The sequence below is a fragment of the Patella vulgata genome, chromosome 2 (assembly GCF_932274485.2).
Source record: "Patella vulgata chromosome 2, xgPatVulg1.2, whole genome shotgun sequence".
Taxonomy (NCBI): domain Eukaryota; kingdom Metazoa; phylum Mollusca; class Gastropoda; family Patellidae; genus Patella; species Patella vulgata.
The window spans coordinates 48,411,058-48,423,703 of NC_065880.2; the positions used below are offsets into that span (position 1 = coordinate 48,411,058).

Consider the following 12,646-nt stretch of genomic DNA (forward strand, 5'->3'; position numbering starts at 1 on the left):
ATTATTCATACTTTTCATTCAAGCATCAAATGATTAGCAACTGAAACTCTCCTTGAATTGCAACAACAACTCTGATTATAACGAAGCATCAACAATTTAATTTATCACCTACCTTGGATTCATGACAAGGCGTCGGAAAAAGTAAGTCCATGTTATATAATCCATAGCATCTTGTTTTGAAGATATTGTTCCAGAAACTATTTCAGCATTTAAATGGTCAGGTAAAACTTCTAATAAACTAAAAAAAAAACCATGACATAAAGATGTATACAAAATATGTATTCATATAAAGACTTTCTAATAAAGTATATGTACTTTATATGTTTTCGGTACAACTACTAACTGCCATTGAAACAGTTTATTCTGTATACACACTAGTATCCAAAAGTAGGGTTTTTTTGGGGTGTTTTTTGTTCAAGGGGATCACGTGGCTAAGTGGGTAAGACGCTGGCTCGCTAGTCTGGAGGTCGGGTGTTCGATCCCTGCATTGGCCGAGAAAGTTCATTCAGATTTTCCGGCGTGGTTTCCCCTTGTCAGTGATGCAGGATGGAGGACCTGACAAGGACAGCTGTCTAGTCGTTCGGATGGGATGGAAAACCGAGGTCCTGTGTACACATTGGCGGGCACGTAAAAGATCCCTTGGCAGTTGGAATTCGATATAAGAGTAGGCCGTAGCGCCGCTGCCCGGGCAAAATTACCCTCATAGCACACTGTATGGTGTATGCCCGTCTTCATTAGCCCAGGTTAGGAGCAGAACAGTAGGACGTTAAACCCCATTTCATTTCATTTCATTTCATTTTTTTTGTTCAATTATGGACAGTAATCTTCAACAGGGGGTTGCCTGGCAAGATACGCCCACATTTTGCTATAGATGGACAGAGAACGTCCTTAAAAAAAAAAAAAAGCGTTTTTTCGTACAATCAGGGGCATAATCAATGCTGTTACAGTCTGATACATGTCAATATCAAAAGGAACCGTGATAGATCAAAATTGTGACCTGTAGAGGGCCCCCAATCTTGGTATTCAATAGTTTTACATCCATTTTGTTGGGCAGTTTCGGGCCGAGTTTCGTACAATCAGGGGTCATAATTCAGAAATTTACAATCCGATATACGCGAATATTGACAGGAACCAAGACCTTTGGGTTATAAACATATATTTCGAGTTTCCTCAAAATCGGTTGAAAATTGTGATCACAAACTACAAACGTGATTTTCATACAATCAGGGGCCATAATACATAAAGTTATGGTCCAATACCTGCCAATTTCGATAGAAACCAAGATCTTTGGGCGATAGACCTATATTTCAAGTTTCGTCAAAATCAGATAAAAAATTGTGACCTGTAGAGTGCCCACAAACAAATTGTGGATGGACGAACGGACAGGGTTGACAACAATATATGTGGGCGTATAAAAAGATAACAGGCAAATTGTGTCTGCTTCCATTGGGCCAACTTTTAGGAGTTCAAATGGGTAATAATTTTTTGTTTAACAATCATTAAACAAGCAAAAAAAAATCATTTAGTTACCTCCCTTGCATTCCAATTCAATAACCAATTCTATTCTAATATTTTTAACTCCTTCCATAAACATATTATTCATATTGAAAATTCAGCAGTATACCAACAAGTACTTACTTTGATTCCACTGGGAATGGTTCATACAGGAATTTTTTGTAGAAGTACTTTTTGACATCATGTACTAGAATTAGAGCTTTACCACTATCATCAAACTGTGGACGACCAGCTCTACCCATCATTTGTAGAACATCTTTAAATAGTAAAACAGAGGTACAAATTCAACATACAGTAAACAAAACAATACATGCCCGCACAACCGTTTTTAATGACCGTGAATCTTAAAGCATGAATCAAAATGACGTATGAACCAGTTGTTATTAACACAGTCTCGTTAATTCAAACACATGTTCTTTCTTTTATTTGCACGTCTGACAGTTAATAATCATTACAGTTCAAAAATACCATACTCAGAACCTGAAATGGCCCACACATAAGATGTGGTTTTTTTACTGACCATGATTTTTTTTTGTCCAAACAGTGTCATTTTCACCTACTCCACATCAATTTTCTTCCTATTGGAAGAACGATTAGGCACACTTTCCTTGTTAGCCTTGTAAGCACCACATTCTCCTAGAAATCGCGCTGAGATTCAGATTCGCTAGACTACTATGGAGCAGCCAAAAAGACAGGTAACCTGCTCCTTGTCATGTACAATTGTCCGATGGAACTGTTGTTTGCAAAGATGACAGACCTCACATGGTTAGTGGCATATCGCTTTTAACAATTCTGTCACCCAACCCAGACCCCACATGGTTAGTGGCATATCGCTTTTAACAATTCTGTCACCCACTCATCCATGTAAATAATATATTTAATTACCTGTTATAGGAAAATCTACATATCTTCTTGTTTTTCCATCAAAATATTCTGTTCCTTTTATAACAACAAGATGAGCAGGAAAATTAACACCCCAAGCTAATGTACTTGTAGCTATTAAAATCTGTAAGTAATGATAGTTTTAATATTTTTAAGCAGCATTTAGTACCTGAATGAGAATAACACAATTATATGGAATACAAGTTCCTTAAAAGACTTATTTCTGTTAATTAAGTAACTTGTTTTCCATATAATTCTGTCATATGTTATAATAATAGTTTTGTTTTAAACTCTATATTTGTACTATAGGACAACAACTTTAATTTGTAAATTGCATCAATGGATTTTGCTTAAAGATACATTATGTAAGATTTAGATAAAGAACTGGCAGTTCTTGATATAATAGTTCAAAAATAGTTAATGCAAAATGAATATATTAAAAATTTCATTCAAATTACTTTATTCTGAGCGAAGTAATCACTGTTTGTACAGTTGTAGTTTTGACAAGATGTGTGCATTGACTGTTTATTATCGTAACCACAGGTGCTAGTTATTTGAGTCTTAGCCTCCTTCATCCATTTTTAGATTAAATCATTAAATGGCCAAACCTGTCTAATCTACTTAAAACCGAAACCATCCAATGGCATCAAGAGTTGATTATTGTCTTGTCATGTTAATAAATGGCTAATTAATAATCTATTTAACATTTAAGGCCTAAAGAAAGACCTGCAATAGACAGATTTGGCTCTTGAATAATGCTTTTTTAATACTTAATAAAGCTTCTTGGGTCCGTACTATCATTTACAAAGTGGTAATATAAGCTAAATTTTAGACTTAATACATATACAGGTGCTCTACTATCTTGAGCTCCAGAGATCTTGGAGTTGTCTCCCTTATACTAGACCTGGGAGTACTCATAATAATACACAGACAACAGTTTAATATAATTTTGGTTCTTATAATACTTTACAATTCTCTTTTAAACTTTCAGAGGAAAACAATAAATTACCTGTATCTTAGAGTTAACAAATAGTTCTTCAGTAGTTTTTCTGTCTCTTTCAACTAGTCCAGCATGATGTATGCCTATACCAAAAGCTAATGTTAATTTTAAGTTAGTGTCTTTAATTCCGGTTATAATATTTTCCATCTAAAAAAAAGGAACATGGCCATAAATTTGTTAGCTCATCATGAGCACCTGTAATTTGATGAATTACCGAATTACCAAATTGAATCAATATGTCACAGCTTGTAGATATTACCATTCTAAAATAGCTGACTAGTACATGCGGATGGGTTTCCGTCTTTATTAGCCTAGTAGGTGCAGAAAAGTAGGATCTTAAACCCCATTTCATTTCAGGCAGATACCAGTTATTTTTCCGTGAATAATACTTGTAAATTTGGTGTGGAAGAATCTTAGAACCCTTCAATCATGTCCCAAGCAACTATCTGAAACTCATTGATACATTTTCAAAGAAATATCAGCATCCACGTACAGAGTTGGAAACAAGCTTCTTGACTAGCTATCACCCTGTGATTTGATAACCCAATCTATAACGAAGATGTGTTTGTAGGGACAACTGTAAGTTATACTTTTGTTTTATTGGAGGTATTTTCCAGTGAGTAATACAATTTTGCGGGTTATTTTTGTATTTCAAGTAGCCTAGGTCTTGACAAAGTTTACAATACCTGGACATAAGGTCAATCAAAGAAAAATTGGAGGTAAATAGACTATATTATTTCTCAGGGCATAATGATCAAGTATGGCAGGTTTCAAGAAGATCGGTAAAAAATTGAGACCTGAAGGTGATTTATAAGATTTTCGAAGCAGGGGCCATAACTCTAAACCTAATTAGGTAAAGTGGACCAAAAGTAATAGGGATCATCCCTTGAGTATAAGACGACACAGCCTGTAGGCAATACAGCAACACCAGGGGCAACGACATTAAACGTTCACATTATGAATGTGAACTTATACAAAACAGTTAATTATAAGCCATAATTATGCAAATATCTCCAATCGGGCATACTATGTCTATCATACATCATGAATAACAACTGACCGTAAACAGCTTCTGATAATATAATGGTGTCCTCTAATAGGCTCTCTTGGTGAAACAGTAGAATGAGATGATTCAGGAACAGATGTTAAACGAAATTGTTTCAGTCGAAACATTAATGAAGCAAAGGGGTGATATAGGCTTTGTCCTGTTCCCCAATCCTATTCACTAGTTTGAATAAAATATTGTTTAAAAAAAAAAAAAAAAAGAAAAAAAACCAAACAGATTAAAATCAGTTTTTAATTACAATTTGTTTTATTTTCAATCATGTGAGCTTCTTGATGAATTAAATTGTCTGTATTGGTATACAGGACTCGTAAGTGGTAACCCTGGCACTGAACTGCTAATTAATCTAAAAAATTTGATTTTGTCGGATCAATTCAAATATCGATTAGCATTTGTTAGCTAACACATAACAGTAAATATTTCCCATAAAATGCAATATACAGGTGTATACAAGTAGGTAATAGACATCCACTGATTTTACAGACCATAATTCTTGGACTATTGAAATCAATGCCAGTCTATGTCCGTTATGTGCAATGAAATCATGGTCAGATTTTGTCTTGATAAATCAACATTGTATGAAAGATAAAGTAGTGAATAAAACAATATCTGTGGGTAATTTCTGTTATGTTATCAATATACCCAAGTCAATAATCAAGACACTAGATATGATCCATTTAAATATTCATGAGGATTGTTATGCTTAAAGTTATGTTTAAAGCAGTACAAAATATAATAACACAATTTGTAACAATGTGCCTAGGCCTAGTTGTTTACATCAGCAAGATGACGACCGTCAAACGTCGAAATTGTCAAACTTTCATTGGTATCGGATTCGACTTTAAAAGCCATCACAGGACATTTCATCTGATCATACTACCATTATCTCTGTCATAGCTGACCATTGTTAATTTACTTTAGATAATCCATTTTGGGTGCCCAGTTGTGTGTAAGTCTACTACCTTAATATTGAGTGAATGGCTGTGTTAAAATACTAGGCTGGTTGGAGAAGGTGACAAATCCAGCTTTGTGGGAAGAAATTCCTACCCAAATGATTTCTTCATTTTCTGAAACAACTATGTCCCTAGTGTTCCAGAAAAATTTTCCCCGCCGACCGGAGTTGAGCAAATTTTTTTACAGCATTTTGAAATTTTGACCCCCTGGGTCAACATAATGAAACTGAAAACCATTTATAACTTCAAAAATATCAATTTTACAGCCTAGAAATGTATTATCAACATATGGGGAAGTGATACCAAGGATTCCAGAAATGATGTAAAAAGTAATGTACGACGTCACCGTGACGTCAGAATACAAAATGGCGGAACTGTGACGTCACTGTGATGTCAAAATTCAAAATGGCGGAGACGTGTTGTGAATAAAGAGTTATTGTGTCCCAAACTTTCCACCGTACATTTGATCGGACAGACTGGCGGGTGAAAAGAAAGGTGGGGATCAAAAACATTATTATATGTCAAAGGGTATTCTCTTTATATAGTACCAAGACTGAATATACGCTAGAGAAGATAGGCAGTTTATACACCAACCAAGATAACTTAGTAGATAAACAAAAGGCTTTAGGCCTATATTGAGGCCTTTCCCATAACAAACAAACATGCAGGGCCTACACCATACATAAACCGGCTGGTTATGTGTCATAGCACAGACCTGTCACCTTCTGCATGCACATTGTCATGTATTGGGCACTGCATTCAATTATTTATCAGCCATGCATAGACCACGTTCTACTTTTCTAGGCCTAAGCCAGGACCCAAGCAGTTTATTGATTCTCACTATAAATAAATAGGGTCTTAAAAAATACTTATTTTGCATTTTCCAAGGCCAGTTGTACTAACTTCCTCCCCCGATTTGTCGAAAACATAATGTAATTTATGTATATTCAAAGAAAACTAAACATATTCTAATAATAAATTGAAACAACGGGGGCTGCCATCTTTGTTTCAAGCAATCTGATTGGACAATTGAGTTACTAGGTTTTACTGTGGCATACTAGGGAAATGAAGGAAGTTGCTAGGTTGTGCCATGGGTGTAACTGCTTACAAAATGAAAAGATTGGAATATCTAGTACAACAACAGGAAGCACACACATTAGTAACTACAAATTTGGTCCTAACTCAATTTTGATAAAAAAAAAAGTGAGTTACTAGGTTTTGCCTAGTGGACACATTTGCGCGCACGTTTAAGAACCCTGACAGTTTGAATTAAATATAAGAGTAGGCCTGTGGGCGGCTGTCCGGGAAATTTTTTCTTCATAGAACACTGTATGGCGTTTGAATTTCGATAGGGTCCCCCCTGCCCCCCGACTAGTTTTTTGTTTGTTTTAATCTTAATCTGTGCCTGTATATAGGCATATTGATTCGTATTATGTTTGTTTCTGAATGTTGAAATTTAAATAAAATAAAATTAAATTATATAACATAAGTTAAAACAATATTTCAATATATAATCTTGTTATGATATATAACCAATAATGGATACAGTTTTGATAAAATAATAAAATACGGATTCGTTGATCAAGAAGGACAATACAATATATAAAAGAATTAACAATAGTGAAATATAATATAATTTAGTTTAAATAAATAATATATTTACTTTAGTGAAATATAATATAATTCAAATTTAAATAACAGTTACGTGACCAGAAATCTTAAAAGGGTTACGTGTCCGGATAAGCATTTGTGAAGTTCACGTCCAAACGACTAAATAATGTGAGCTGAATGTTTGAGACAAGGTAAACACACCATTCCTCTATATTTTGGAGCTTAAATTTCAATCGTACTCAGACTTTTATTTTTGAGACGATCTGTTCAAATCGGAAAAGTCCCTTTAATATTTAAAGTAACATTTACTGATCTAAATATTTTCAAAAGCGAAATTCTATTATGACTTTCTGAATTATTAATCCATGTATACTTGGATCATTAACAATCTATGGCCCTCCATCTTGCACCCAACCAACCAAACATATATAAAGATAATAATAATCCATTTCGACAACCTGAATCACTTCCTACTACACTAATTTATAGAAATCTTGGTTCCAATATAATTTGAGTAAATGATGTTTAAAGTTATCAAGACGATAAAGTCGGTATTTAGATCACTTGGCTTGACCATAATCAACGCTCGATGTCATCGCTAGCCTGCGATATTTACTGGATTAGAACCCGGTCTGCTGCTTCTGATTAATTCAAGTTGACTGAAATTTCAGCTAATTTCCTTTACATTATCTAGTTCTTAACTATTATAGTAAGAACTAACAGCACTTTATCTAATAAATGTGCATATATTAATGCATCTATAGTAAAAGTGCCATTTAAAATTGTAATCCTGTTTATATATATATATATGACAAGGAAAGCTGTCTAGTCGTTCGGATGGGACGAAAAACCGAGGTCCCGTGTACACATTGGCGTGCACGTAAAAGATCCCTTGGCAGTTGGAATTCGATATAAGAGTAGGCCGTAGTGCCGCTGTCCGGGCAAAATTTCCCTCATAGCACACTGTATGGCGTATGCCCGTCTTCATTAGCCCAGGTTAGGAGCAGAACAGTAAGACGTTAAACCCCATTTCATTTCATTTCATTTTATATATATATATATCTAACATATTCTTATTTTTCAACATTTAAGTCTTCATTATCCTAGCAACGTTACTTGTTAATCGAGACCCAGTCTTGCTACCCCATTTTTGAATTATATCATTAAATGGCAATCGTATTTTAATCCATTTGTTCATCTGCGCCACCCGGTGAGCTAGAGAGTTGATTATAGGCTTTTCATGTAAATAAATGTCTGAATAGTAATTATATAACATTTAAAGCCAAAATGAAAACCTATAATGGGGAGAATTAGGTCTTACGTAATGCATCTTTAATATTTACTGGGGAAACCCGATACGTAATTGTAACGCGTGACTTATTAATATACCATCGGTTATCTAAACACTTATGTATTTCATATTTCATGGAAGCTAGGCGTGTCAAGCTTTCTCCGTACCGCCAGGCTTTTTATTCGAAGTGGTTGGAAATATTGCAAGTGTTACCTTTATTATATCTTCAAGTCAAGTTTTTGGGTAAGTATATTGCTTTGTGCTGGAATACACGGTATTATTTTAGGCCCGTGGCCCTACTTTGGATACAATCATCTTTAATTTTAAGAAATTGAATTCTTTATTTATTTATTGAAATACACTGTACATTTATATATACGTAACTACAATATTTTTCGGTGTATTAGGCGCATGCGTAGATAAGGCGCAGGGCGAGTTTGGCAGAGGTGTTTCAGGAAAAAATAAAAATGCATGGTTTAGGCACACCCTTCTCCAGCGCCTTGTGAAACAGGTGCCATACCATAGTTACCATACGTGATTCAAATACACCTGCGATCTCCAGTAACTGGGCCAAACCTTACTATTTACAGTTATAATAATTACCGATATTTAGCTGTATCAAGCTTTATATATATTTCTTTATGAAATTAAACTCTATATACATTTTTTGAATTGCATAAGACTTTATATTAATTACAACTTTCAATTGAATTGTTTCATAACTTAAGTGGTAATTCTGGCGCTTGTACGGTAGTCAAATTGTCATTAGAGTCCCGCCCACAACACAAATGGCTGTCTATTACATCCTGTTAAATTCACGAGCAATTGGCTGTGATAAATGAATAGGTATTGATGATAAACAAATGAAATAAAAAGTGTAGAAATAATTTATCATGATCAGTTACTCACGGCTTAAATCCTGACTACCGGTAAAAAGAGAAACAATAATTCTAGTTTATTTTATACTATCCAAACAACTGACAATCAAACGATTGTGTCAATTGTCTCGCCCACTACACGCAGCATGACAATACCTAGATTGAGGCCATTTATATCTATCAGTATCATAAGACAATAGCATTTTTAATACCAATCAAAGAAACAATGATTTTGTGAACAACAAAAAACTTCATAAAGCATATGATGACAACTCACCGGTAGATAATTAACGATACCGGTAAATTATAACAATAGGTTAATCAGTGAATCTTCGTTGCATGAAAACTATCGGTAACTTGAAACGGCTAAATATATAAGTTACAGCAATGTATAGTAAATAAATTTATTCAGAATGACTACGAGACGAACCGCTAAAGAGTGCGGTAATAGATAAAGCAAATAGATAGAGCGGCGCATGTTATCCACACACTGAGAAAGAATGGGTTAACTGTCAATCATAGACGGCGTGAAGATTTGCCGTTTCGAGAACAGGTTAGACAGAACAACTTCGTTGTCGTCGTTTCTGGAGTTTGCTGCCCACTTCCACCAGGGGTGATATCGTAGACAAGAGAACAACTTCAATATATGTCAGTTTAACTCTAATCCCACCCTTACTACCAATGACTTATATTGAGCCAATGAATATGCTGGTATGAATGCATATCCCGCCCTATTCGTCAACTTGACTGACAGCACCACTGACCTTGAACGGGGATAATGGCCAAGAGTATACGGAATAGCAGAAATATATGATGTAGAATTAGCAAGAAATATTAACGATACGTATGCTATTTTTTAAAACATCGTTAACGTTGAACGGCTATCAGCCGATGGTGTTTGCATTGCCGGTTATGACAAACACTATACTGTACACGGGATAGCCTAAAATGTTGACAACTTTTTTAATTTTTATGCACGAAATAACAGAAATACAGGCGATAATTATTGACGAATTTTAAACTATCTAAAATATTACTGACAAATATAAATGGACACGAAAGGAAACAGTATTGTGTTTAATTTGTGTGGTAATTTATCATAAACTTTTGAGGTAGCGTCACCCGGTCGACATGTGTTGATTATAGGGCAGTTATTTGTTGAACTCCCGACTTCGGTGTCTACACGGGAAAAGCCTGGATTCGCTTAACTTTATGTATTAGGCGCACCCCTTCTAGAAAATAAAATATTTGGTAAAAAAAGTGCGCCTAATACACCGAAAAATACGGTAAGCAGTATTACACACTAAAAGGACACACACTAAACAGTAATTATCACGCCGCACTACCCCCCCCCCCCCACACACACACACACCATACATGTTTATGGTGTAAATCGAGGACTTTGACTGGATGCTTTTAATCGAGGTCTTGATAAACTTAAAAAACACAGTTATGTCTGATCTCTAGTACATCAAACGATTTGAAAAATATATAAATAATACCTCAATTTATATATTTTCTGTATTTGACGTTTTACAGAAGAAATGCAGACACACAGGATGTTGCAAATAATTGAGGAAATACGACCGACCGAGTCCCTATGATATTTACGCCTAATCGAGGACACGCATGGTGTATGTTGGAACGCCGCCAAACGAGGTCATCTGCTCTATAATATCATACTGTTATTATTATTATTACTATTATTACAGCATATTTATAGTGCACCCTTTCATATAACATGTTGGGAAAGAACTTATATAGGCTTTGCCTGTTGTTCAATCCTTTTCAAATGAATAAAATATTGTTTAAACTATATAACATGTTCAGTTTGACCACACATGGGAAATAAAGACAATATAACTGTTTACCAGCGGCTGCCAGGCAGGATACGCCCACATTTTCAAGAGATGGATAGAGAACAAGCTAAAAACAAACACGATTTTTTGTACAATCAGGGTCAATAATCCAGAAAGTTATGGCCTGAAATGTGGAAATATCAAAAGGGACTGAGATCTCTGGGATATAAAGATATGTTTTAAGTTTCATCAAAATCGGATAAAAATTGTGACCTCTAGAGGGTCCACAACCTTCGTATTACACACTTCTACACAATTTGCGTACAAAGAACGGCCATTTTCCCGAAATTCGAATTCAAATTCATTATGGTGGAATGGTGATGTATTTAAACGATTTTTAAAATCGGAAAAAATTGTGACCTAGAGAATCCGCAAGCTAAAAATGCGATTTTTCGAACAATCAAGGGACATAATCCAGGAAGTTAAGTTCGGGTATCCACGATTATCAAAAGGAACCAAGACCTTAGTGTGTAATGGTGATATATTCACACGTTTTTTTGAAATCTACAGGGACCACAAGCTAAAAACGTGATTTTTTGTTCAATCAAGGGCCATAATTCAGGATGTTACACTCCGATATGCGTAAATATCTAAGGAACCAATATCTTTGAGTTATAAACATGTATTTCAAGTTTCTACCAAATCGGATCAAAATCGTGACCTCTAGAGGGTCCACAACCTTGATTTACCAGATGTTTACACTATTTGCGTGCGAGGGGCGGCGATTGTGTCGGACAGTTTTGGCCCGATTTCTAAGAAATTCGAACTCAACCATCCATAGGGTGTAACGGTGATATATTCAAACGGTTTTTTTTTTAAATCGGATAATAATTTTGACCTCTAGAGGGACCACAAGCTAAAAACGCGATTTTACGTACAATCAGGGGCCATAATTCATAAAGTTAGTATTCGATATGTACGAAAATCGAAAGGAACCAAGATATTTGGGTTATAAACATGCATTTCAAGTTTCATCAAAATCAGATGAAAATTGTGACCTCTTGATACACAATATTTTGACACTATTTGCGGACGAGGGGCGGCCATTTTGTCTGTCAGTTTCGGTCCGATTTTTACGAAATTCGAACTCAACCATCATTAGGGTGTAACGGTGATATATTCAAACGTTTTTTTCTAAATCGGATAAAAATTGTGACCTCTATAGGGTCTACAAGCTAAAAACGCGATTTTTCGTACACTAAGGGGCTCTAATTCAGGAAGTGATGGTCCGATATGCGCGAATATCGAAAGGAGCCGAGATCTGTGGGTTATAAACATACATTTCAAGTTTAAACCAAATCGGATAAAAATTGTGTCCTCTACAGTGTTCACAAGCTAAAAACGTGATTTTTCCTACATTCAGGGGCCATAATCCATGAAGTTACGGTCCGATACATGCCAATATCGAAAGGAGCCGAGATCTTGGGGTGATAAACCTATATTTCATGTTTCATTGAAATCGGATAAAAATTGTGACCTCTAGAGTGTTCACAGACAATTGTGGACGGACGGACAGACAGGGGCAACAACAATATACGTCCACATGAAAATGTGGGCGTATAAAAATAGATGTATGGTACAATATCGCGATAAT

At 35.2% G+C, this 12,646-nt stretch overlaps 1 protein-coding gene across 1 annotated transcript in view; it reads right to left on the reverse strand.

The window, feature by feature from the left end:
- Positions 1–12,646, reverse strand: part of LOC126811919 (activating signal cointegrator 1 complex subunit 3) — an 86,313-nt gene that overhangs the window by 12,616 nt on the left and 61,051 nt on the right. The window contains exons 31-34 of the mRNA XM_056099143.1: positions 3,407–3,544; positions 2,401–2,521; positions 1,639–1,771; positions 113–238 (exon numbers count right to left, since the gene is read on the reverse strand). Coding sequence (XP_055955118.1) covers positions 113–238; positions 1,639–1,771; positions 2,401–2,521; positions 3,407–3,544 — 518 coding nt within the window. The remainder of the gene's footprint in view (positions 1–112; positions 239–1,638; positions 1,772–2,400; positions 2,522–3,406; positions 3,545–12,646) is intronic.